The 26,971-nt window shown below is 43.2% G+C and overlaps 1 protein-coding gene and 1 long non-coding RNA gene across 8 annotated transcripts in view; one reads left to right on the forward strand and one right to left on the reverse strand.

Annotated features, from left to right (window-relative positions):
* LOC112546378 (uncharacterized) overlaps positions 1-6,599 on the reverse strand; it is a 50,516-nt gene extending 43,917 nt beyond the window's left edge. The window contains exon 1 of the long non-coding RNA XR_003090063.2: positions 6,455-6,599. This is a non-coding gene — a long non-coding RNA (uncharacterized LOC112546378). The remainder of the gene's footprint in view (positions 1-6,454) is intronic.
* Positions 6,600-6,726: 127 nt separating this feature from the next.
* On the forward strand, positions 6,727-22,042 carry CEP15 (centrosomal protein 15). 7 transcript variants are annotated; one of them, XM_075938467.1, is made up of 5 exons: positions 6,727-6,877; positions 9,666-9,753; positions 11,661-11,784; positions 18,749-18,823; positions 21,772-22,042. In XM_075938467.1, exons 2-5 carry the CDS (start codon positions 9,701-9,703, stop codon positions 21,913-21,915), a joined length of 396 nt encoding a protein of 131 aa, XP_075794582.1. In that variant the 5' UTR covers positions 6,727-6,877; positions 9,666-9,700; the 3' UTR covers positions 21,916-22,042. The 7 variants fall into 7 exon arrangements, with proteins under 7 accessions (XP_075794582.1, XP_075794583.1, XP_075794588.1 ...); XM_075938468.1 differs by having other exon boundaries at positions 9,669-9,753; XM_075938469.1 differs by lacking the exon at positions 6,727-6,877 and adding an exon at positions 6,998-7,235.
* Positions 22,043-26,971: the final 4,929 nt, after the last annotated feature.

Below are 26,971 nucleotides of genomic sequence, written 5' to 3' on the forward strand. Positions count from 1 at the left end.
GAGAACTGGTATTGCTGTAAGCAGATAAAGATGCAGATTTTGTAGGGTCTCATCCAGCTCTCTCACTGAATTTAGTGAGAGTTTTGCCATTGATTTAATGAGAACTGATCAGGCCCTTCCTCCTCCCTCAAATGTTGTAAAAAGGTCTTCATCTAATTCCATACTGCAAGTGACAGCAATGAATAAAAGAGATAAAACTAAGATCTAACTATTCTTCCAGAATGTTGTAATAGAGTTGGGCAAATTAACAACTGCTTTAAAGAACTACTTAATTACTTAAATGAAGAGAACAGAATTTGAATGAACAGAACAGAAAAGAAACAGAGACCAAAGCAGAAATAAGAAAAAAAACGTATGCATTAAGAAAGGCTTGTGATGAGATAGCTTAAAGACGGGGTTCAGAAAACATGCAAAGAAGATACTGAGAAAACAAGCTGGTTCAATTGTGCAGACCAACTGTGGAAATCACTTGCAGCTGAAAATATGTATAAATATAATAGTCAATGGATTAGATCTTGTTGCTTTTATTACGTCCATGAAATAAAACAAAATGTGCATGAAAAGAAATGTGGGATAACCTGCATAAAAGGCTTTGACCCATCCCCAAGGCCCTCCTCCAACTCATTTCAGCTCTCATCCCTCTCTCTCCCCATCGTCACTCACTAGGGATGTTAAAATTAGATTAATCAACTAATCGAATAGTCGATGGAATTTCAATCAACTATTCGATTAGTCGATAAGGGCGCTTTCGCTTTGAAATGTAGCAAGAGCCCCACCCAGCTGTTGCTACATTTCAAAGGTGGAAGTGCCACTGGAGCTCTGCCTTTGAAATGAGCCCGAGGCCAAAGGGTCCTTGCTAGACCCATGATCCACATAGTGTTTCAGTCTTTGAAATGCACAAGAGCCCCTGCTGGGGTTCTTCTGAATTTCAAAGACTGAAACGCCACTGCTGCGCCCCTGCCCCCTTCCATGGAGCTGAAGCTGGAGGGAGCCCAGCACCCTCTCCTCTGCCCCCCCCCTTGATGCTTCTTTGTGATAGAGATAGCGGGGGGGAAGCAACTAGTCGACTAGTGTGTCGACTATCTGATAATAACCGACCAGTCGATTAGTCACTCACATCCCTATCACTTGCTCATTTTCACAGGGCTAGCTCAATGATGTTAGGCTGTGGAAGGGGGTTAGGGTTCTGGAGTAGAGCCAGAAATGAACAGTTCAGGGTACAGGAGGGGACTCTTGGCTGTGGCAATGGGATGGGATGTGAGAGGGGTGCGGGCTCCAACAGATGGGTGCAGGTTCTGGGGGTGGGGGCCAGGGGCTCAGAGTATGGGAGGGAGTGCAGGGTTTGGAATTCAGAAGGGGGCTCCGGGCTGGGGGGAGGGTGAAACTGAGAGGCTCAGAGTATGAGAGGAGTTTCCAGACTGGGTTGGGTGCAAGGAGTGGGGTAGGGCTCTGACTGGAGATGTAAAATCTGGAGTGGGGCTGGAGGATTTGAGGTGCAGGAAGATTCTCCAAGCTGGAATCAAAGGGTTTGGAGTAGGGATCATAGAACGCTAGAACTGGAAGGGATGTCCAGAGGTCATCCAGTCCAGTTCCCTGCCCTCACGGCAGGGCCAAGCACTGTCTACATCAGCATTTCTTAAACTGTGTTCTGCAGCACACCGGTGTGCCGCGAGGCAGTCCGAGGTGTGCTGCAGAGATATGGTGACCATACATCCCTTTCTTTCCGGGACAGTCACGGATTTAAAGACATCCAGCGCTAGCATGGCGCAGCAGCAACTCCCCGCCTCCACCCAGCACCTAAGCGGCTCCCTTGGTGCTTTGCACAGGCACCCAGGGCTGCTGACAGTGACATGCACTGTCCAGAACTCTGAGCTCCCATGCAGTACGCGCTGCTGTCCGGCAAGCCCCCACCATCGCGTGGCCCTTCTCTCCAGTTGCAGGACTGCCTCTGCCGTGCGCAACCGCCAGCCCAGTCACACCTCCTCCTCCATACACTGGCGGCTGCCACCGCTGCCAGAGAAGAAGGGGCACTGGTCGAAGCCAGTGAGCCGCTCTTGGGAGCTTCCACTGGTGTCCTGGCAGAGACCATGTAGAGCCCGCTGGAGCACTGCAGAGCGGGGTACATTTGGGCTCTGCCAGTGTGCTCTGTGCATGGCCCTTTCTCCCCCTGCCCCTTCCCACCCCGCTGGGGGAGCAGAAGTGCACAGAGCTGCTTTCTCTGCTGTGCTCTGCAAGCCAGATCTGGGAGAGTGGGGACTTTCTCCTCTCCCCCCACCCCCCCCCCCCCACCCCAGCGCTCCTCCTAATAGGAGCAAAAGCTGGTGTGGGGACTGGAATGCAGCACTAACATTAGCACCGTGGGCGGCCCAGCTCCAGGCCTGGGAAGCAGTCCTGCCTTGGAAACGTCTGGGGCCAGGGCTGTGGGGACTTCGTAGGCCCGACCACAGACTCCAGCCCCACAAACTGGAAGGCAAAAGGTAGGGGAGGGGCTCAGAGAGAATTAGGGAGAAGAGGGTGGGAGAGGAAGGGACTTGTGCTGAGGGGAGGGGGGCAGGGCAGGAGAAGAAAGGGGAAGGCACCAAGGGACAGGGTGGCTAATGGAGACAATGAGGAAAAGGGCAGGAGGGAGGGAGGTGTCAGTGCGGGTGGGAGGGTGGAGGGGACAAGGTGATGCTGGGAGAGGAGAGAGGAAGGGCATGGGGGGCAAGAGGAAGCAAGGGGAAGGGGAGATGCTGGGAGGAGGGTTGAAGGGGGGTGGGCATGAGGAAGGTGGGGATGCAGCAAGTCGTGTGAGGGCACAGACGGGCATGAGAGGAACTGGGGCAGAGGTTTGTGAGGAGATGGGCATCAGGGAGAAAGAGGGCAAGGGGTAGGGGCAGTGAGGGAAGGAGGAAGTACCAGGAGGGTGCAGGAGTAAGGGAAGGTGCAGATGCCAGGGGATTCTGGGGGTGAAGCAGAAGGGCAGACACCTGCAGGGGAGAGACCAGCACCAGAGAAGAGAGAGTTCGGGGGTTGGGGGCAAACTCATCCCTTGTGGTTAGGAGGATGGTGGGGTTATGTCTGTCCTTAAAAGGGGCAAGCTTCTTTTTTTTTTCTCTCAACAAAAATCCTTGGTGTTCCCCATAAAAAAAATTATTGTTTGGTGTTCCTCGGTCTTAAAAAGTTTGAGAAACACTGGTCTAGATCATCCCTGATAGATGACTATCCAACCTGCTCTTTAATATCTCCAGTGATGGAGATTCCATAATCTCGCCGGACAATTTATTTCAGTGTTTAACCACCCTGACAGTTAGGAAGGTTTTCCTAATGTCCAACTTAAATCTCCCTTGCTGCAATTTAAGCCCATTGCTTCTTGTCCTACCATCATAGGCCAAGAAGAACAATTTTTCTCCCTTCTCTTTGTGACACCCTTTTAGATACTTGAAAACAGCTATCATCTCCCCTCTCAGTCTTCTCTTTTCTAGACTAACCAAGCCCAGTTATTTCAGTCTTCCCTTACAGGTCATGATTTCTAGACCTTTAATCATTTTTGTTGTTTTCTCTGGACTTTCTCCAATTTCTCCACATCACTCTTGAAATGTAGTGTCCAGAAATGGACACTATACTTGAACTGAGGCTTAATCAGTGCAGAGGAGACTGGAAGAATGCCTTCTCGTGTCTTGCTCACAACGCTACTGTTAATGCATCCCAGAATCATGTTTTCTTTTTTTGCAACAGTGTCACACTGTTGACTCATATTTAGCTTGTGGTCCACTATAACTCCTATATCCCTTTCTGCAGTATTCCTTCATACACAGTTGCTTCCCATACCATAAGTGTGAAACAGATTGTTCCTTCTTAAGTGGAGTACTTTGCATTTGTCCTCATTAAACTTCATTCTATTTAACTCAGACCATTTCTCCAATTTGTCCAAATCATTTTGAATTATGACCTAATCTCCAAAGCACTTGCAACCTCTCTCAGCTTGGTATCATCTGCAAACTTAATAATCATACACTCTATGCCAATATCTAAATTGTTGATAAAGACATTGAAAAGAACCGGTCCCAAAACAGACCCCTACAGAGCCCCATTTGTTATGCCCTTCCAGTATGACTGTGAACCATTAATAATTACTCTCTGAGAATGCTTATCCAGCCAATTATGCACCAATTATAGTCACCCCATCTAGGTTGTAGTTCCCTAGTTTACTGATAAGTTCATGCGAGACGGTGTCAAATGCTTTACTAAAATCTAGGTGTACCACGTCCACTGCTTCTCCCCTATCCACAAGACTTGTTATCCTATCAAAGAAATCTATCAGATTGGTTTGACATCATTTATCCTTTACAATTCCATGCTGTCTGTTACCAGCACTAGCACCGCCATGGACAGCGGCTGCTTCATGACAGCCTCTCCTGCCCTCCCCCCATGCTGCTGCCTCTGATACAGAGGCAGCAAGGGGGAGGGGGAAATGTGAGTAGTCAACTAAATTAACCAATAAGCACAGGATTATTGGTTAATTGACTAGTCAACTACTCGATCACATCCCTAGTTTTGAGGGTGGGAGAGGAATTAGGGCTGGGACAGGGGTTGGAGCATGCGAGAGGGCTCAGGCTCTGGGGTAGGGGCTGAGGATGAGTGGTTTGGGGTGCGGGAAGGTGCCCCAGTCTGGGATAAAAGACCTTGGAGGACAGGAGGTGAATCAGGGCTGGGACTGGTGGTTGGGTTGTGAGGGAATGAGGTCCTGGCTAGGGTTGCAGGCCTCACCCCCTTCCCCCACAAGCCCATGACCCAACCTGAAGCCCTCTCTTGCACTCTGAACCCCCCAAAGCCTGTATTTCCTCTCCATGCTCCAACACCATGCCCTAGGCTAGAACCCCCTCCCATACCCCAAACCTTTCTGCTCCACCCCCAGCCTGGAGCCCCCTCTTGCACCCTGAACCTCCCATTTCTGGCCCCACTCCAGATCCCACATCCTCCACCACAGAGCCTGTAGCCCCCCAGCCTTGACCCATGCCTGCACCCAACCCTCCTGAGCCAGCTGAAAGAGTGAAGGATGGAGGGGGAAGGACTGACGGGGAGTGGCAGGAACAGAACAAGCAAGTTCATAGGAACAGAAGAACAGCCATAGTGGGTCAGACCAAAGGTCCATCTAGCCCAGTATCCTGTCTTCTAACAGTGGCCAGTGCCAGGTGCCCCAGAGGGAGTGAACAGAACACAGAATCATCAAATGATCCCTTCCCTGTCACCCATTTCCAGCCTCTGACAAACAGAGGCTAGGGACACCATTCCTAACCATCCCAGATAATAAGTACTGATAGACCTAACCTTTGTGGATTTATCTAGGGGTTTGTTTTTTTTAACCCTATTAAAGTCCTGGTCTTCACAACATCCTCTGACAAGGAGTTCCACTGGCTGACTGTGCACTGCGTGAAGAAAAACTTCTTTTGTTTTAAACCTGCTACCTATTAATTTCATTTGGTGACCTCTAGTTCTTGTGTTATGGAACCAAGTAAATATTCACCTTCTCCACACCTGTCATGATTTTATCAACCTCTATCATATCCCAAGGATGTTAAATATCGAGTAACTGACTAAACGAATAGTCGATGCATTTTGCATTGACTATTCGATTAGTTGATCGGGTGCCTCCGCCTTTGAAGTGTAGCAACAGCACTCCCTTGACAGGTTATAGCTCCATTAGTCTCCACCATTTCGTATGTATAGCTGGGATTATGTTTTCCATTGTGCGTTACTTTGCATTTATCAGTGTTAAAATTCATTTGCCGTTTTGTTGCCCGATCACCTAGTTTTGAGAGATAATTTTGAAGCTCTTCACAGTCTGCTTTGGTCTGAAGTATGTTGAGCAGTTTAGTGTCATCTGCACATTTTTGCCCCTTCACTGTTTACCCCCTTTTCTCCAAATCATTAGTAGGTTGAATAGGACTGGTCCTAGTAGGGACCTTGGGGGACACCACTCCTTACCTTTCTGCAGTCTGAGAGCTGACCATTTACCCCTACCCTCCCTTTCCTGACTTTTAACCAGTTACCAGTCCAGGGCTATGTCGACACGCGCAGCTTTTTGCATGAGAAATGTGCAAATGAGGCTAAGCGTGGAATATTGCCGCGCCTCATTTGCATACCTAATGAGCCGCCATTTTTGCAGAAGAGGCTCTTGCGCCCGAAGGAGCTGTCTCCTCTGCCCTTTCTTGCGCCAGAAAACCCCTCTTGCGCAACGCCGTTATTCCTGGAACGAAGCAGCGTGGCGGCGTTGCGCAAAGAGGGGTTTTCTGGCGCAAGAAGGGGCAGGGTAGACAGCTCCTTCTGTCGCAAGAGCCTCTTCTGCAAAAATGGCGGCTCATTAGGTATGCAAATGAGGCGCGGCGATATTCCACGCTTCGCCTCTTTTGCATATTGCTGGCGCGCGTGTCGACATCGCCCAGGAGGGGACCCTCCCGCTCAGGCGACTTACTGTGCTTGACGGGCTGTGGCGAGGGCCCTGGTCTGCGATCTCCGTGCCCCTCAGAGAGCTGCAGGAGGGGAGAGGCAGGGTTCCCCTCACAGACAGTTACCTGGTCCCCTCCCCCCACCCTCTCTAGGCGGGAAACAGGGGCCTTCTAGCCCCTCCCCCCAACTGCCCCTGTGGCCCACCGCCCTCCGCGTGTGATTGGTTCCCCCCACCCCTCTCTCCTCCAATCAGGGTGGGACTGACCCCGCCCACCGAGGCGGAGGGACCAATGGCAGGGAGCGGCTCGGCTCCCGCCCGCCCCCGTCCTCCTCGGCGGTCGCCACCGCTCGGAGCGGCCACCGTGGCGCGCGGACGGTCGCGGACGAGCCGAAGGGGGGCGCTGCTTGCCCGGGTCGGAGCTGCCCTCCCCTCCGGCAACGCCGAATGGTACGTGCCTGCGGGCGGCCCACAGGACCCGGCGAGGAGTGGTCTGCCTCACACCCCCCCCCCATCCCGCACAGGGTGGTACGGCCGCAGGGGTGACGAAAGCGCGGCTCCAACCGCTCCGCCGCGCGGCCGTTAGCGCCCTGAGGCGCTGCGTGTGGAGGCTCCGGCCGGGGCGCGGGGCTCAGCCAGGAGCTGGTGCTTATCTCCCTCCCGTCCGCCGCCCATTAGTGTCTGGGGGAGCGCCGGGCCCCCGAGCGCCTCCAGGGCCGATGCGCGGTGCCCACGCAAACGCTTTAATTTCTTTTAACCTCAGAAGAAGGGAAAAAACGGAGCGCGCAGGGTGGAAGGGCACGTTGAGGTATTTCAAGTTAGGTCAACCGGGGCTGGCTGACGACATTGGCCCCTGAGGCAGGGAGCTCAAATGCCGCCCCCAGGGCCCCTCGCCTGCCTGTGATGTGTCTTGCGCCCTCCCGCACAGCGCTCCCCCATCTCTGTGACTATAGAGCGGAGCGAATACAGCGGCCCCAGCCGCAGACACAACTTCCTACACTCTGGGGCCTAGTGGCGCCCCCACGAGCCTGGATTGGGCTTTTGTGAAACGTGCTATCACGAGTGGCGGAGGTTTGTGTTTAATCTGAAACATGTCTGTCAGCAGTGCGCTCCCCTGTCACACCACGGGAGACTTTTTGTTCTTTTATTGTCTTGGCGGCGGTCTAGCACCTGAGGCAGTCGCCTCAGTTCACCTGGGCTACGTCTACACTGGCCCCTTTTCCGGAAGGGGCATGTAAATTTCACCAGTTGTCGTAGGGAAATCCGCGGGGGATTTAAATATCCCCCGCGGCATTTAAATAAAAATGTCCGCCGCTTTTTTCCGGCTTTTAAAAAAGCCGGAAAAGAGCGTCTACACTGGCCCCGATCCTCCGGAAAAAGTGCCCTTTGAAGTAGGAATAAGACCCTCCGGAAAAGGGCCAGTGTAGATGCTCTTTTCCGGCTTTTTTAAAAGCCGGAAAAAAGTGGCGGACATTTTTATTTAAATGCCGCGGGGGATATTTAAATCCCCCGCGGATTTCCCTACGACGACTGGTGAAATTTACATGCCCCTTCCGGAAAAGGGGCCAGTGTAGACGTAGCCCTGGTGGTGAGGCCAGCCCTGAGAGCCACCAGGCTCTTAATACATTTAGAAGGCAGAGGCACAGCTTCTGGGTCTGAGTTGGGAATCGGCTGAATCCCAGATCACGCTGGTCCCTGGATCCACCTCTGCCTCTCCCCTTCTTCCCCCTGAGATGTTTTTGGGGGAACCGGCTTTTAACCCAGCTCCCCCCAGTGTTGGCTCCTGCTTCCCCCCCCCCCCCCACTGCCTCTTGCAGAGGGGAGGGACTAATCAAGTTACTACTCAGTTACCAGATAAAGCATATGCTCGTCGGATTGTCGACTAGTCACATCCCCAATACAGAGACCTAAATAGAAGTGAAATTTCCCTCCCCCTCCCGCCCCATACACACACCAGACTTGTGGATTGGAGGACAAGCTGTTAGTGGTACTGCTGCTGAATATCTCTTGTTACTGCATTATCTGAATACAACTGATGTTGCCCATGTTGTTCAGGGTATATGGTGCGCATGTGCATGCCCACCTGCAGTAGGATTGCTCTCACCCTGTTCTAGCTGTTTGAGACTTTGGATATTTTTATTCCCCCAGAGATCCGCTGTGCACAGTTGCAGTCGAATTTCATGTAAACTGGGTGACTTTCATTTTGTGGGCTACCCAAAGGAATGCAGACTCCTTTGAGGTGGTGTTTGTTTTACAGCCAACCACAGGGTAGGGCACTCCTTTATTGGGAGTGAGGCAGGGAATGCTTTGGGGGCAATTTAAGATAGTGAGTGGGCCGCACGAGTGGCCTTCCATCACAGTGGGCCTCAAAATTATCATAACCAAGACAGTCTGCTGGGATAGGGTAGTTTTACTAACTGCACGTGCGAACCTAGAATTAGCGGGGTGTGCGAATTGAATCGTAGCAGCACTTTGATTGGATGCAGAGGAAGCGCAAAGCTCTGACAACAATGTTGTGTGCAATCAGCATGCACATAACTTCATGTGCCCTTGCTTTATGTGTGTGTCACTTTTGTAACACTGTTAGGAAAAAAGCTGGACGAAAACCAGCAGAATCTGGCAGCCCTGCAAGTGGGTGACAATAAGCAAAATGGCTCATGGACCACAAACAGAACTCCAATGGGCCTCAGGTAGCCCACCACTGCTATAAGGTCTTTAAGCACCATGCAGATCATTCAGTATGGACACTGATGGTTTTTAGGCAACGTAGTAACATTTTAAATATATATGTTTAAATAGGGACTTGTCTTTTTTCTCTTGTTTTTAAACTAGTCATATTTTCATGTCTAATCTAAATGGTCTTTGTATATGCACAGTTTGTATGAGAATTTTAGTATAGTAGTGACATGTAAATACACATTCAGTTACATAGCTGAAAATCAAGCCCTTGTGCTGCCATTCCCCAGTACATAAAATGGGTGTAATAAGAGTCAAGAGACGATGTGAGCATGAGTCAGTAATGTATATACAGCATTTAGAACAAATAAAGTATCTAGTATTGTGATTGTCTATATAGTGTTTTATCGTTCACAATTCTGATTTCACTTTTTTTAAAGTTACTTAGGAAGGTGTCTTGCATCTAACTAGGTCTGTCTAATATGCAGCATTCTTAAATACTTAAAAGATAAGTGTTCATGTATTTCTTTGGAGAAATAATTTTAATTTTACTTTGTTTCAGTAGAGTGAAGTTGGCATTTAGATAAGTAATCAAAGATGGCGTCCTACTTAGCTCAAGAAGTTCAGCTTGCTAGAAGACATGATGAGATGTAAGTACCTGTTTCAGGATTGTGGCTTGTGTTGTAGCAACTTATGCTATGATCTTCCCAAATCTCTCAAACTACAAAGAACTGGCTGGTTGAGATAGTCTGTGGAGGTCTCCCCTACACTATTTAAATCCTGTAACAAGAGGTTGGTATTTTGATAAGGGACACTCTTCCTTTAAAAACTGTTGAGTCAGACAATAGGCTTCCAAGACTGTTGTCTTCCAGATGAGATGCACAATTGAGGACCTGAGATTTAACCTCAATATATCATCTAAATTCCAATTCAAGTAGCTTGGGTTCTGCTGCCATTCAAAACTCAAATTGTGGTTTCAATTCAATATAGTATTTTCTTCACATTGACTTCTAAAATATCAGTTTATCTTCACTGTAAACTCAGCTTTTAAAATGAATATCTTATTAAAATGAGTCAGAAAAGTTTGTCTACACTCTGACAAACTAGTCAGGAAAAGTAATCCACCCTCTTATTAGATTTGTTAAGAGTTAAGCTCTCAGGGTATGAGAACTATGACAGAAAATATTGTTTGGGAAAGTACATGTTTTTATGTATATAAAGACTACAGTAATATAATTAACATATATTTACAAGTTGATTGTAAAATTCTGACCTCTGTTACCTGCCTTTTCATAAACACTTGGCATGAAAGAATGTGTGGTGTTTGGTTAGCTCCATTATATTCATCTTCCAGTTCTCACTGGATAGTATACCTAGCAAATTAGTTAATTCTTTATGGCTGTGTCTACATTGGCACCCCTTTCCGGAAAAGGGATGCTAATGTAGACTTCGGAATAGCAAAATCCGCGGGGGATTTAAATATCCCCCGCGGCATTTGCATTTACATGGCTGCCGCTTTTTTCCGGCTTGGGGATAAGCCGGAGAAAAGCGCCAGTCTAGACGTGATTCTCCGGAAAATAAGGAATGAGATCCTCCGGAAAAGGGCTTATTTTCCGGAGAATCACGTCTAGACTGGCGCTTTTCTCTGGCTTATCCCCAAGCCGGAAAAAAGCGGCAGCAATGTAAATGTAAATGCCGCGGGGGATATTTAAATCCCCCGCGGATTTTGCTATTCCGAAGTCTACATTAGCATCCCTTTTCCGGAAAGGGGTGCCAATGTAGACACAGCCTACTAGTATAGCAGAGGATTGTTGCTGCAGACTGGGAAAGCTGACAAAGAATAATTATTCTGAAATTCGTGGGTCATATTTATATCTAGTGTAAGTAAATACAGCTACATTGAGTGAATTCAATGTAGAATGGTGGGGTAGTCTGCAGTACAAACAAAAATGTTTGATCATATGCATATGATACCACTTCCATCATTTAGTTATGTATGTGACTATAGTCTTATCTAGATTAGCACTTGTAAGCAGGGTTGAATTTTATGTTTAAAATGAGACACTTGAGAATCTAAGGCCCACATAAGAATGGCTCCCAAGTACCACCTGAGTGGAGGGGGCTGGAGGAAATATGACTGCATAGGGCAAGAGGTATAGTTGTCTCTGGAGATGCTGCAGGGAGTTCTTTGACTCTTGCTACATTTCTTTCAGAAAATATATTACTCATTCTTCTCCCAGTGTTGGCTTCTGAGCACTTTCAGAAGTGTTGCCATGCCTGTACTACCTCAGCCCATCCTGGCATACCTAATCGGAGATATTCAGTGCTTGTGTGCCCCCTTCCTATTTGAGGATTGCTGATTGCAGCATTATGACTGTCTCACTGCATAGGAGCACAGCGGGAAGGGTCTCCCAGTACTTTCTCCTTCCCGCAGCACACCCACACTGAAACAGGCATAATTAGGCCCATAATTTCAAAAGAATTGGCTAAGGTAAAAGGTTATTCTAGCTACTGTGCAAAATGTTCTGCCCACTTATTAAAATATTTTCCTTTGTAGACTGTCTCAGAGATCAGTATTGCTACAGCAGATGGAGACTCATCTAGGGGACAAAAAGACTGAAAAGACATTGCAAATGCTAGCAGCTGATGCAGCTTATAAAAGAAATACAGCACTTTTAAATGTAAGTTTCTGGGACTGTCAAGTGGCATGCCGAAATGTAGTGTTACAGAGATTACGTTTGTGTCTTGGTTTTTCAGGTGAAATTTGAAATATTAGGGTTCTGATTCTGGAATGTGTGCAAAATGTACTAAAGAAGTCTTTATAACCTAGGACATCACTAACTAGTCCTCACACCCTTCTCGTGAGAGCCTGGTGGGGTCCATAGTAGAGTTTCCAGAATCTGGGCTCAAGCCTGAGGCCAAACATCTATATTGCAGTTTTATAGTCTTGCAACCAGAGTCCTGTGAGACCAAGGCAGCTGATATAATGTTTTATTGCTGTGTAGACCTATCCCAAGCAAACTTCTAAATGTCTGATTACTGAGTCTTTCATTGCAGACAGACAGACAGTTCTAAGATCAAACCAAACCCCATTTGAAACTAGAACAGTCTTTTTTTTCCTGCTACCTTTGTTCTATGTCCATTCAGGGAATTTGTTCATCAAATCCACATTTTTCCAAATAATCATTAAACACCATTGCTTAGATTCAGTCTCAAGGCTGGAGTTAAAATTTGATTGATAGACTGGCACCAACTCTGTGGGTGCTCCAGGGCTGGAACACCAGTGGAAAAAAATAGTGGGTGCACAGTGCCCATTGGCGGCCCTGCCGATGAGCTCCTTCTCTCAACTCTGCCTCCTACCCATCAGTGATCAGGTGTTTGGTGGTGTAAAGGAAGTGCAGGAGAATAGGGGGAAAGCAGGGGCAGGAAGAGGCAGAGCAAGGGTGGGATGCTCTTGAGGAAGGGGGCAGAACAGGGCAGGAAGAGGTGGTGTGGATGAGAAAGTGGCATGGAGCAGAATGGGGTGGAGCCTTATGAGAAGGGATTGAGGGAGGGCAGCGCCTGTGGCAGAGCAGGGGATAAGCACCCCCCCCAGGGAAATGAGAAAGTTGGTGCCTCTGAATAGACCAGAGCCTTTTTCCAGTTAGCAACTTTTTATTTTTGAGTCGTCTGATTTTTCTGGGTTGTTCAAAATCTTTTAATGTCTTCTTTTTTATGAGAGGGTATATTTATTCTTGTTCAAGATATATTCACCTTGTTTTTCTACTGGATGTTGCAGTATCTTTTCAGTGTCTTTGTATCTTTGTTTTATAGACACATCTCTGGAACATTTTGGTCTCCCAGGGTATGTCTAGACTGCATGCCTTTTTCGACAGAGGCTTTGTCGACAGATCTGTCAAAAAAGCAAGCCATTTTTTCGAAAGAGAGTGTAGATGCTCTTTTTTGAAAAAGCACAGTGTGGATACAGTAGCACCTTTTTTCGACAGAACTCTGTCGAAAAAAGGCGTTATTCCTCGTAAAACAAGGTTTACCACCGTCGACAAAACTGCCGTTTTCTGTCGACTTACTGTGGTAGTGTAGACGCAGGTATAGTTTTGTCAACAAAAGTCCACTTTTGTCGAGACAACCCTGTAATCTAGACACACCCCAATAGTGGGGATCCATCACCTCTATCTTTGAAGAAGGTCAAACTATTTCTGTTCATTTGTTTTTATTGAGCATGTTATGACAGATCATCTACTAATCCGTTGTGTACTTTTCAGAGTTAGGGGTGCTATAACCTTCCTGTATGCTTTTCAATTCTGCATATATCTTGGCTTCTTCAAAGAAAACTGGTAATTTGGTCAATAGAAGGCTCTTAATTGGGTTGCAGGAAATGACATATGATACCCGCTGCTTGAACCGTCAGCTTAGAATTTTGAAACTGAAGACTTCTAACATAAGAAAGAGCACACTGTAAAGGGGGTCATCTATTACTAAGTATATCGTCACAGAACAGCACTTAAAAATAGGTTCTTTGATAAAATCCAGCAAGTTACAATGTTCATCTTTATTTAAAATAAATTAAAATATATTAGTATTTGGACTGGTTTTACACCATATTTATAGTGAGTATACAGTACTCAGATAGAAGAGAGTAAGATTGAAAATATAATCCAAGCAGTTTTTAGTTTTGTATTTCTATAGATGGTTTGAGGTGGCTAACAGATCTCTGTGGAAAAATGATATAAGGTGCTGCCCTGTTTAAATCTTGGGATTGATAGGTGGCACCATATCCATTACATAACAGTAAATGAAGGCTGCCCTTTCTCATGAAGGAGGGTCCACAGTACAATGGGCAAAAAACAAACAAACAGGAACAGCCATGCAGGTGATAGGATCAGAATGAGAATGGGACATTGGACAAGCTGGACAACACTGGAAAGTTGAGTTCTCTGTGTATAAACACTCAAGAAGTATACCATTAACAGCACCAGGCAAGCTTTCCCCCACTTCACCAATATGTCTTTGTCATGGCCTGGAGAAATTACCTGTTTTGGCAAAAAGGTGGATCATTCTCCTTTCACTTGCATCTGTTTGGGTTTTTATGAGCTACATTCCCCTCAGAGAATTTTCCTCCCACTCTGACTTCTTCCTACAGGAATTTTACACAGAAGGGAGCAAAACAAATCCAATATTGTCATCTCTGTAGCTATTTAATTTTGATACATAAATGTTTATTATACTAGGAAATAAATTACTTTCAGACAAGTGCAGCTGTTGTACAAATATTTTAGTAGGGAAATCACATTGGCATGGCCTAGATATTGTGTCTTTTTGTTGCTCCACTCTTGTTTGTGTATTTGCTGTCTATTGTCATCCAGAATACTGACTTAATGACATACAGCAAAATAATGTTTTTACTAAAAGGTACAGTATGCCTTGGGAAAAAAATTGAGGCTACTGAAAGATTAGATGGTACCTTTGCATATAGCTGGTGGCTAGGTGGGACCTGGTCTGGCATTTTTGTTTTTAAAAACAGGAGTAGAAGATTTCTCTTTTCTAGCCCTCTCCAATTTATTTGAAGTCAGCAGTTCAAAAACCTATGGCAAGTAAGACAGAATCTAGCATACTATAATATTAAGCACTAGTCCATCCCGTAACACTTTGAATAAAATGGCCAGGACTACAAGAAAAACAGTTCATGTCCCTTCTCAGAGATAAAGTAAAATGAAGGCTCTGATACATACATCATTTTAGGGTGCCAAATTCAGCTGTCATTTATACTTGCACAATCTTGGAAGAATTCCATTTAAGCCAGTCACTTCAGAGTTACACCACCATATATGAGATCAGATTTTAAACTGGTCAAGAGTTAATTCAGCATTTGTATACAATATTGTTAGTATAGTAGTTGGCCCAGATTTTCTCCTAAAATGCTCATTCTGTTACTTCACACTTTACATTTTCTGGTATATATTAAATAGCAAAGCAAATACATTAAGATTTATGAATAACAAGAAAACAAAACACTATGCACGTGCAAGTGTTTTCTGTTTTCTTTCTTGTTGTTGTTCATAAATAACAAGCTAGCATTACAGAAGTGTCTTCAGAGCTATCTCAGCACTTAATAAGTAAAGCATCTAAGTGTGGACTATAAAGATTAAGAATGTTCATTCAGGCCTTGGATTAAAGACAGTAACAGCCTTCAATTGAAAAGAGATGTTTTTAAAAGGAACAAGCATTCTACAAGTAATGTTTGCAACCCAATCCTTTCCGTTCTTTTCTAACGTACAAAGACCAAAATGTGAAAATGCCCAGTCTATTTTCACTCTGCAAGATAGGTGAAATATAAAAAATATACAGACTGTAAATTAAATTGTACAAATGCTGTGTTAATTTTAGTTAATTTACAACACAGAAAAGGAAATGTGTTGTTGTTAAAATATGGATTTTAACCTGATATCTGCTTTTTAAATGTGTTATGAGAAAACATACTAACCTATTTGTAAAAAAAAATGTATTTTCAAATTTCCGTTTTTTCTCTTATGGATTATAAAGCAAGCTAAGTTTGAAATTTCTAGCTTCAGACATTTTTGAGCTATGTGAGCATAAAATTTCAATTGGCAGAGAGGGAAAGCGAAGGGTTTTTTTTAAGCTCACATAAAACTGAATTAATTTTATTTGCATTTCTGTTTTTTCTAAGTTTAAGCAAAAATCAACACCTCATCATGTCCGTGTATTTTTGAGTAGGCCAAATCAACAACTCCCCACATGGTAACTGTGAAATGTACAGTGCCTGGTATCAGGAACAATATTCTGAAGCTGGCACATAAATATGAACTGTTTTTTCAAGGCTCTCATATATTATTCTGCATGGATCTCTTTCCTGTTTTATTTTGTTATCAGAAAGCATCTGCAGTACTGTATGTCTGTTAAAGCTAGTATAAAATTAATATATCTAGACTTATTTATGCTGCTTTATCCTGCCAGACTATTTGTTTTGATGGTCATACATATGTTTTTATTTCTTCTATGAACACTAATGTTTTTGACACTTGAAAGAAATCATTTTGAGGAATATGATAGTAGATGGCAAATATCCTGCATAACTACAAGACTACATCTCTTTACTATAGGTTTACAGTAAGATATCAATAACATTTACTATCATAATGAGCTTGTTTCAGTATGCAAAAATGTAATTGCATTTATTATGCTTGTCAACAAATAAGTGCTAATTTGAACCTTGTTTATAAAAACACATATGGAGACGAGTTATGGGGGGAATATAATGGGTGAAATTTGCCACACCTGCACAAAAGCTGGGTATTCATGCTGTAGATCAGCAGTTCTCAGATTTTGGCAAACAGAGGACCCCCTTTTTTTATTTGGGGACCCTCTATCCCTTCTCCTAGGCCCCATCCTCTCCATCCCCATTCCTCTGTCACTTGCTTTTTCCCATCCTCATTCAGTTTCACCAGGCTGGGGTAGGGGGCTGAGGCTCCGGCTAGGGATATGGGCTTTGGGGTGGGGCCATGGATGAGGGGTTTGGGGCACAGGAGTATATGGGAGGGTGTTTGGTTATGGAAGGGGACTCTGGGCAAGAGCAGGAGGTTAGGAGGTAGGAAGGGGTGCGAGTCTTGATGGCACTTAGTGTGACTCCCACAAAGCAACAGCCAGGTTCCTGTGGCCCCTAGGTGGAGGCGTGGACAGGGAAGTTTCATTCACTGCCCTCATGCCCGTAAGCACCACCACCCCACCCACACACCCCTCATTGCTCGCAGTTCCCATTGGGATCTGTGAAGCCAGCACTTGGATGGGGGTAGTCCGTGGATCCTCCCTGGCCACCCATGCATCTAGGAGCCACAGGGACGGAGCTAGTAATCAGTTCTGCAAGCCACACAGAATCAGGGCAAGTAAGGAGTCTGCCTGGGAGGGAGGAGGAGGAGTTGATGAGTATGGCCTGTGGACCCCCATGATCTGTGGACCCCTGTTGGGAAAACATTGCCCTAAATGAGTGGAGCACAGAGAGTCTAAGGAGGCAAAATCTGCACAGCAACTGTTTCAGACCAAGGCTGGCATTAGCAGGCACATCTGCTCCAGAGGGCTTTGACCCACAGTCCTGCCCCATCCTATCCTATCCCCAATGTGACCTTCCACGCTTATATGGGACCAGCATGGAGATCCTGTCTTTAGCATGTATCAGGTACACAGGCCTGACTGACAATTTTGCTTGCAGTCCCATATTGTGCAGCCTCTGTTTGGGACCTAAGTAGCATTGAGGGTCTTGCACCAGAATTGAGTTTCATTCAAACTGCAGATGTTTCAAGTCTTGCCCCACAATGCACAGCTTGGCCCAAAATTTTTCCACAAAGATGGATGTTTTCACTTTATAGAGTAAAAAAAAAATGAGTTCTTGTCCCACTGAACACAGGAGGACATTCTGGCTGCACATGAGATAAAAAGGTAATTTTAATGTGTACAGAATTTTTATATAAATAATAGTCCAAAACATTTTGCCATATTAGATAGTAGAATTAAATGATAAGCAACAGCAAAGCGAGGGCAGAGGAAATAACTATTACTTTATTTTAATCTTGTTCTGCAGGAATTTTAGGCCAGTTTCTGCAACCCTTACTCATGTTGAGTAGCACATACACAAGTATTCCAGTTGGCTACTACTCAGTATGAGTAATTGTGTTTGGGTTCTCCTATAGACCTGCTCCTCCAGAATCTCACTGTTCTGAGCAGCAGTGGCAATATATCTTTGGGAAGTCCCTTTGGGGAATTTCCTCACTCATTTATTTTTTTATGGTGTGCTCTTCACACCTGCTTTGTGCTCCCAACTCTGCCATCTGCTATGTTTTCCTCCCCACCCCCCTCTTCTCCTTGGCTCCTTCTCACCCATCTCCCACGCCCCTTTCCATCTCTTCATCTGCCCAAAAGCCCTGCACTCCATCCCTTCAGTGCCTGGCTATGGAACTAAGCCCACAAGAAAGGGTTACAATTTAAAAGTGTCTTTTCAAATTGAATCTAGGCCTCTGTGAACCCAACACATGTCTATTGGGCAAGTGGAACCCCATGTGCAGATTTTATAAGAAAGCTAAGAGAGGTGTGTTGTCATCTGAGTTTGAATGTCTGGTGAACAGCTTGCTGCATCTCTACAATTTTGTGCACATGTTATGCATGCATATTAGCAAGTCATCTTTGTCTTGGGGAAGACAAGATCTTGAACACAATTTGCTTAGTTACTTTATAGCTACAGTAGATAGAATACATGTTTTGATTAATCTCTGCAACACAGTGAAAACTACTCTCCTTTTTTCTGTATTGTCATAAGAAAAATAGTATAACTCTAAATCATCTTTGTTTGAAGCGAGATTAAATATGTAGTAGGAGCTATGTATCGGAACATATCTAGCAAAGAAAAAATTCTTACAGCCAGGAAATGTAAGAAAGTTCAGCAGGCTTTTGCAAAGCTTCCACTGTATTAGTGTTCTTGTCAAAAGCAAAGAGACCACAGGATTGATGGCTGAACATAATTCAATTTCCAAAGATATCAATACAGTGCTTTTTAGGTAAATTAAATTCACTTAAAAGGCAAGGAAATGTATATGTTGCCTGATTGTCACCTGCAACTTGTCAAACTCTTATTTTAAACAGGATATAGAAGCAGCAGAAAAGAGGCTGCAAGCAGGAGTACATCTACAGCCACATCCCAATATTGTTAAGATTGAAGTGAGTCCTGAAATAAACTCCATCCTTTCATTTACTATGTACAAAATAATTCCCTTTTTCTAAAGCATATTCATAACGTAAAAATAATTGATTGTGAAATTGACTTGTATAGCCAAAGGGGTGTATATTGTGCAGTAGGCTGAACCTAAATGCAGGGTCAAAGTCTCTAGATTTTGCAGTAGCCTGAGGGAAATTCTCTAGCAGCTTCCAATATTTTTTTACCTGAGGTTTTATTTATTTAAATATGAAAATGTATAATTCAAGAATCAGAACCTTTGTAGTTTTTATTTCAATATTAAACTCAGCTTATTTCATACCATCCTAAAAACTGAAAGTGTAAGTTTACCACAGATTGTCATCTTTAGGTTTGAGTCAACAACCTATTAAGATGAATGGGGAAGTTCACACTTGTCAGAGCTATTGTGTGTAAGGATGGTTGGGAACTTGTGAAGATATCACTGTGCAGTCACAGTTGGTTCACATTTTCAGGATTTTCTTTCAAACCACTATGGCTAGAAGCATAATTTTTTAAAAAATTAGAATTGATTGTTTTGGAGCATAAGTCTACAGAAAAGGGTGACTTCCGCCATGGTTAAGTACACAGGATGCTGCTTATAGTTAGTGCCTTCATTCAATTAATATCCTGAAGTCCTGAATATCCTAGAAGAGGAAAAGAATTATATCAACCAAACTGTACTTTAAAAATTCTTGTTATAGTGATGAAGGTGGTAGCATGCTTTTTTTTAATGGCCATATAACTTTAAAATAAATAGGGACTTTTTTGAATTTGTTGGGTACTAAATATGGCCTATCTCGTGTCCTGCCCTTCCCCCTTCACTGAAATAAAAATCAGACTCAAAATATAAATGTACATAATGTATACTGCACAGTAATTTGGGAAATGAAGCTGTTTACAATGAGCTGATTATTTTAGTAAAAATATTAAATAGTATTAAAAAGTTTATAATATATTTTAAGTTGCAACTTGCAAATAAAGTTAATGTGCTGGCTGACAAATTACTTAAAAGTAAAAAAATAGAACCAAGCTATTTAAGCTGAGTCTATAAAACAGGGCATGGTCCTGCAAGCACTTACGCACATGAATAGTTCTGTAGTGTTCAGTAGAAATATGCATATGCTAAAGTTAAGTGTTTGCAGGAAAAGGCCTAAATGTATTCTGAAGATATACTTATTACATAAGCCATAAATGCCTGCATGTGTGCTGCAAATACAGTTTTAGTCCTTCATAATTTAAAATGGTCACCTATGCATGGAAGGTTTTAGCAGCGTCTGTCTGTATTAGGCCTGAAGTCCCAACACTAGAGAGTTTTGACATTCCTAGTACTGGTTCAATCACTGTGAAGAACTGTATACCATGGCATAGCAAATTCTGCAGAAAAATTTGATAGTAGTTGCGCCAAATGGGTACAGATTTTAAAAAATATGGTGTAGATACTTTTAAAGTATGGATAAAACGGATAAAAGTCAGACAATTCGTATTGGTTACTGATAGAAGCAGTATTGATTTTTGCCTTCAGCCTTCCCACCCAATTGTGTGAGTTATGGGAGAGTTGTGTTACTATTTCAAGGGGAAAAATCACATATTTAATCTTCATATATATTTTAAGGAGAGGATACTTAATAGCAAGAAAGGAAAAATATCTTTCATATACAAAATTGGCTGTCCACATTCTTTCCAATAAAACCTTCAGAGGATATATATGACACTCTCTTAGTACATATACCCGCTGTGATTTTTACAATTGATTATAATGGGTCTTTAACTTAGCAGTCCAAGTATAGATTTATGTGATTTCATATAAAATTTCAAACAAAGTCTAGTGAGTAAATATACTTTTTAGATTATGTATAGAAACTATGTCTGAGTTATACATATAAACCAAAATAGTTACCAAATAGTCCAGCACTTCCAAAGGAGTAATTTACGAGGTATCACGTGTGGGCACCAAAATATGTATTTATCTAGGTAAATAAAAATGGTTTGTTCTTTGTTTAAAAGCCTACATTTATATGTTTAAGATATGTACAAATGTTTTGCTAGAAAAGAAGTTTCTAGCTCATATTGAACAAAGCATTTAAGAAGCGCTTCAAGTAAAGCACATAATTTGCTAATTTTGGACCTGAGTCTCTGACTCTTAACTGAAGTATTTTTGGTCCATTAGTATAAATTGTATTTAGGAGTTACAATTATTTCATCCATAAACATTTAAAAATATGTGCTCAGGATGCCTCTGTTAAATGGGGTATTTTTTCTGTTCTTCAGTTGGAAAAACTGACACAGAAGTTACACCTTTTATCCAAGACCCTAGAACAAGTGCATGTCAGAGCTGTGGTTAGAAATCAGAAACTTCTGGCTATTACTCTGTTTTTTAGACCACAAGAATGCTGGCTGTGCATGTTTTCTTTCTTGAGCTAAGTACTGGAACCAATTACATTATCCTGGATTTATTCATTGCAAAATTAAGCTCACAAATATTTTTGTCAGCATTAATACATTATTTGTTTGTTTATAGCATTAAACAATAAATTTATTTTTTATCTCAAAACCTTGCTAAACTAAAATTATAATGATAATATTTAGGCATGAGAAAATGTTTATGGTTTACAGAAACATGACTACAATTCCATGACTATTGATGCTACCATTATGAGTTCCCTGTCTAATATAGTATCCACCACAAGAGGGCAGATTCAGTCACTGCATAACTAACTCTGGAAGGTGAAATTCTGCCAACTTCGGTTTCATTGTGTAAGTGAGGGATTGGAAATTTGGTATCCAAATAGTTTAGTCTTTTTTTAATTGCTTCACACATAAGGCAGGCTTTAATAACACATTGCATGTGTGTACTGTTTCGTGATAAACTGGTAAATGGATTAAATTGTGAAGCAAAATTAAATTACTTATTGTTGCATTATATCTTTCTTAGACTCTCTATTGGGCATCAGTAGAAGAATCTATTCCTAAGTGGGAGCAGTTTCTTTTAGGAAGAGCACAAACACCTGTTGGTTTTAAGAAAAAGAAATCTTCAGAGTATAACATAAGTCATGCAAAAGTTGCTGCACAAAGATGAAGAGGAAACAAAAGAGAAACTACCTTTTGACTTCAGTGGGAAAAATAATCCAGTACAGACAACCGCATATAAGGCCATTGAATTGCACTTAAATTTATGTATATTAAAATTAATCATGTTTGATGGATTTTTCTAGTTGTATCTGCATGGAAGAGTTCAGCTTATCTATAGTCTGCCAGCTCGAGGAAGCTCAGAATAACATTCTTGTGGTGGGAGGAACAATCCTTCTTGAAAATGACTTTATAAGATCATAAGTGAGACACACTAGTATGTGGAAACCCACCAGTACAATTGCCTCTTTAAAATGAGTGGAATCTTAGGCTATGTATAATCCTTCACTTTTACATTTAAGTATGTTATATATGATTCCACCTTTATTTTCTTTAACCTCCTTTGTCACAGTGGGAGTTTATTCTGGCAGAGGCAAGCAATTTACACCAGGTCGAGGGGGAAGCTTTAGTTTATGGCTGGGATCCTCTATAGGAGCCCAGTGGAAGGATGCAAAGGTTTTCCAGTTTTCTCTGATCATGTCAGTGACCTTGATTTGGGAGGTGGGGGCTGTGTTGGTCTCCCCCACAGGCAATTGCAGTTTCTGTTCCACTAGCTGCTGTTGCACACTCTTTCCCTGACTGACTTCCCACATGAAGTTCTAGGCCTGGTTTGTGAAAACAAAAGCCAATGTGAATCTGGGTTGGATCCAGCCATGAAGTTAATTTTGTAGACATTGAAGTGATATTTTAACACGTTTCCTTTGTAGTTTTAAGCCATCGCTTTGTGTCACTTTCATTTTGTTAATGTAAGCAACAGACATCATTTATGGATTAGGCCATGGGAGGTAGGGAAGAACCAGGCAGAAAGCCAGCCCAGTCGAGCAGCCCACCAAAGATTGCAGATACTGGAATAAGGAGGTGGGGAGCTTGCTTTCTATGGCAGATTGAGGACAGTTTCTCAGCCTTGTGCTACAAATGTGGAAGGCCAGTAAGTGGTTTTTTGTTTGCATATGGTTAATTATTGGTATTCGCTAAGTGCCTAGGAGCCTTCATCATGGGCCAGGACCCTATTGTACTAGGTGCTGTAAAAACACAACAAAAAAGACAGTCCTTGCCCAGTCTGAAGCCAACCCCTTGATAAGTTAGTATGCCTAGGAGCCAACTTCCATTGCTTTTTGCATATGCTGAAAGACCCAATTCAGAATGAAATCCTTTCAAGTAAATGACTCGGAGGTTTTTGTGCTTTTTCACTCTTCAATAGCGAAGATGCATGGTGGACATTCGGGGGGGCGGGGTTCCTCCAAAATTGGGACTTGAGTAAAGAAGCTCAATAGAAAGCAATTTCAGTAAAGGATGATTACTTTTCCCCTCGGTCAAGAAGAATTCATGTACATGGTTATATGGAATGGGGTGTGCAAACCACTCCAGTTAGATACAGACTAACCAAATTAATTACTAGAGACTATTAGGAATTATGAGCCTCCCATACCCTGTTATTTGCTAGTGGGGGGGGGTGTCTATCTTTCCCTCACCTGCTGTTAAGTATTTATGGGGGGAGGTGTCCTATCCTTTTATCTTATTTTTTTTGTGCATTATGAGTGAATGATTTAGAAGCATCTTTCTTCTACTCCCTTACTAACCTCTACAAAAATGTCACAGCCCAAACAAGTCTGATCACAGCCTTTGCATTGCTCCTTGAGTGGTGCACCTTCTGAAATGTGCCGCTAGAGCATTACATGCATTTAATTAATCAAATAGGATTTAATTATCCTTTGCTGACTGATTAGTGGTGAGGAATTCATTGTCACAGAATATGGAGCAGCCTCTTCAGCTGGAGACCGCAGGAAGTCTGAACAGTTTGCAAGGGCCAACCCCTGCAGAAGCTATTTTCTGCTAGATCAGGCCCTTCATTTTCTGAATTTAAATCACTTAAAGATTGGCCAAAAAATTTTTTCCTCCAGCTGTACTTTAAAATGACTTTACATTTTCCATGGAAATGTTCAAAGTTCATGTGAAACTTTTTTTATTGAAGTGTCCATTAATTTGATAAGTTTTTACAGAAACTGCCATGTTAGAAATATCCTGTTGAGTGGGTGTTGGTGTTTGTAACAATAACGTTGTTTTCATAATATGTGATGGCAGATTAGCACGCTTCTCTGCAGTGTTGCTAACAGTTGTAATTAAGGAATAAACAGTAAAGGGTGTCAGTCCGATGACAATTCCATCTATAGTGTCACAATACAAAATGTCACAAAATATTAGAACCGTTATATAACTACAAAAATATCAAATTAGGCTTTCATCTTAGAAGCAGAATGCTTAAAAAAAACTAGCGTAGAGACTGAGACAGAACAATGAGTAAGTATAAAATTGCAACAAAGACAAATTGGTAATATTTTGCTCTCTAAGATTACAATGTTGTTCTGAGCCATACAGTTGATTTAACAGTAGTGCATGCAGATTTCTAGTTCTGGAGCTCTGAAAGTGTAAATCCAGTCAGATGCAGGTGTGAGGGAAAGGAACAATTTTTATTCAGTGGTTAATTTACTAGGAAAAGACCTAGATTCTATTCCCTATCCTGCCAAAGATTTCAGGGCAACATCTACAAAGGCATTTAAATGACTAGTTACATGTGCCCAACTTGAAAATTGAGATCCTTAAAACTGGTATTCCGTCCTGTAGATGCCGGAATTCCAGGAGTGCTGAAGATCCTGTTGTGCCCATTTTCAAGCCCACCTTAAGTCCAGATGCTATCATGCTGTTCAGAAAGCTCCTGCTTAAATCCCAGCAGGATTCACAACATAAGCATTTCCCTTGCCTGAGCTGGTAGCAATTCTCAGAGTGTGTCTGCCCTGCAACTAGACACTCATTACTAGCTGTACCAGCAAACTTGGGCTTGCTGGTGCTCTCTGACTTGAGGGCTGTTTCATTGCTGCATAAACATCTGGACTCAGAATAGAGCACAAACCCTGCAATGGGAAGGATGTCTAGAGGTCTGCATAACAGTGAAAGAGCCCTGAGTCCGAGTCACTTGGTACAGGCCAACTGAAGGTTTTTCTTTGCTGTGTACTAGGGATGTAACAGGATAACTGTTTAACGGTTAACTGATAAGCCTAGGCTTATCAGTTATCATAAATGGTCACATGCAGGCTTCCGCCTCGCCTGGGGAGCCATCTGCCACCCTGTGCTGCTGGTTCTATATCAGAGCCTGCAGTGTGGGGCAGCAGCTGGTTCCCTAGGAATGGGGCAGGAGCAGAGCCAGAAGCCGATAAGCGCCATGCTGTGGGTGCATGTAACCGTATAACCACTGAAATTTTAGCAGTTACATGGTTACCCAGTTACCTGCTTTTTAACATCCCTACTGTGTACACATATCCTCAAAGGCCCCTTAGAAGATCCCAATGAAAGAGAATGGGAGTTAAGTTCCTAATTCTGATTTTTGCTTTTGAAAAATCTCTCCCTAAAATGTGAAAATAACCAAGTAGTATTCAAACCCCATGAAATGTATTTGCTTCAGTTCATCTGAAAATGACAACTAAACATGTTGAAATTGTGAAATGTTGATTCAGGGAAAGAATTGTATTTCCAGATGAAGGGTGTTTGATTGTATGTAGTTAACAGCTTCAGATATTTTAACATTTATTTATTTTAGTTAATTTCAATCAATTAAAAGTGGGGTAGGGAACCTAAAGATGCAGTCCCCGGCTTGCCTGAATTTGGCCCCCCCAGCACTGAGGAGCCTTCTCTGGCACTTCAAGGCCCCCACCCCCACCATCTTCCTGCAGGTCTGGAGCATACAAAATTTACTAGCCTGGGCTCCATCTGGTTCTGGTGTGTGAGGGGAATGTAGCCAGTGTCTGTCTCCTCAGTTGGGGGGCCACATCAGTGAGGATTTTTTTTTTCATATTTGTGTATGGCCCCTGACTGATTTTTCTGTGAGGCAGTGGCACAAAAAAGGTTCCCCATCGCTGAATTAAACCCAATTCAGTCTTTTGGAAAAACGTAAACATCTTGCAGCACCTTAGGGTACGTCTAGACTACAGGCTTTTGTCGACAAAGCAAGCTGCTTTGTCAACAGAGTGTAGACGCAAAGGACAGTGTAGATGCAATAACGCCTTCTGTCAACAGAACTCTATCAACAAAAGGCGTTATTCCTCATAGAATGAGGTTTACTGCCATCAACAAAACTGCCGAGTTCTGTCGACGTTATGTCGACAGAACTCGGCGGTAGTGTAGAAGCAGGTATAGTTTTGTCAACGAAAGTCCACTTTTATCGACAAAACTCTAGACACACCCTTAGCAACTAACAAAACATTTAGGGTACGTCTAGACTACATGCCTCTGGCAACATAGGCATGTAGATTAGGCTACCCGGCATAGGAAAATGAAGCGGCGATTTAAATAATCGCCGCTTCATTTAAATTCAAATGGCTGCCGTGCTGAGCCGATCAGCTGTTTGTCAGCTCAGTGCAGTAGTCTGGATGCTCCGCGGTCGACATCAAACGCATTTGTTGACCTCCCAGGTATGCCTCCTGGGATGAGCCATTTAAATTTAAATGAAGCGGCGATTATTTAAATCACCGCTTCATTTTCCTATGCCGGTTAGCCTAATCTACATTCTTCTGTCGCCAGAGGCATGTAGTCTAGACGTACCCTTAGGGTATGTCTACACTTGCACCTTCTTTCGAGAGAGGGATGCAAATGAAGACATTCGAAATTGCAAATGAAGCCGGGTTTTATATATCCCATGCTTCATTTGTATATTCGTGTTATGGCGCTATTTCAAAATAACAGATGCTGTTAAGACGGGGTTATTTCAAGAGAAAACCCTTCTTTCGAAATAACTGGTACACCTCATTGTATGAGTAATTAGGGTTATTTCGAGAGCAGGGTTTTCTCTCGAAATAACAACATTTTAACAGCATCTGTTATTTCGAAATAGCGCCATAACGTGAATATGCAAATGAAGCACGGGATATTTAAATCCCGGCTTCATTTGCAATTTCGAATGTCTTCATTTGCATCCCTCTCTCAAAAGAGGGTGCAAGTGTAGACATATCCATAGA

Source organism: Pelodiscus sinensis, chromosome 11, assembly GCF_049634645.1.
Source record: "Pelodiscus sinensis isolate JC-2024 chromosome 11, ASM4963464v1, whole genome shotgun sequence".
In the NCBI taxonomy this organism is placed as follows: Eukaryota; Metazoa; Chordata; order Testudines; family Trionychidae; genus Pelodiscus; species Pelodiscus sinensis.

Coding starts and splice junctions, on each gene's coding strand:
- CEP15 (XM_075938467.1), top strand. CDS start 9,701: ATGGCGTCCTACTTAGCTCAAGAAGTTCAGCTTGCTAGAAGACATGAT. Junction 11,785..18,748: donor GAAATACAGCACTTTTAAAT/GTAAGTTTCTGG, acceptor TATTTTAAACAG/GATATAGAAGCAGCAGAAAA. Junction 18,824..21,771: donor CCAATATTGTTAAGATTGAA/GTGAGTCCTGAA, acceptor TATCTTTCTTAG/ACTCTCTATTGGGCATCAGT.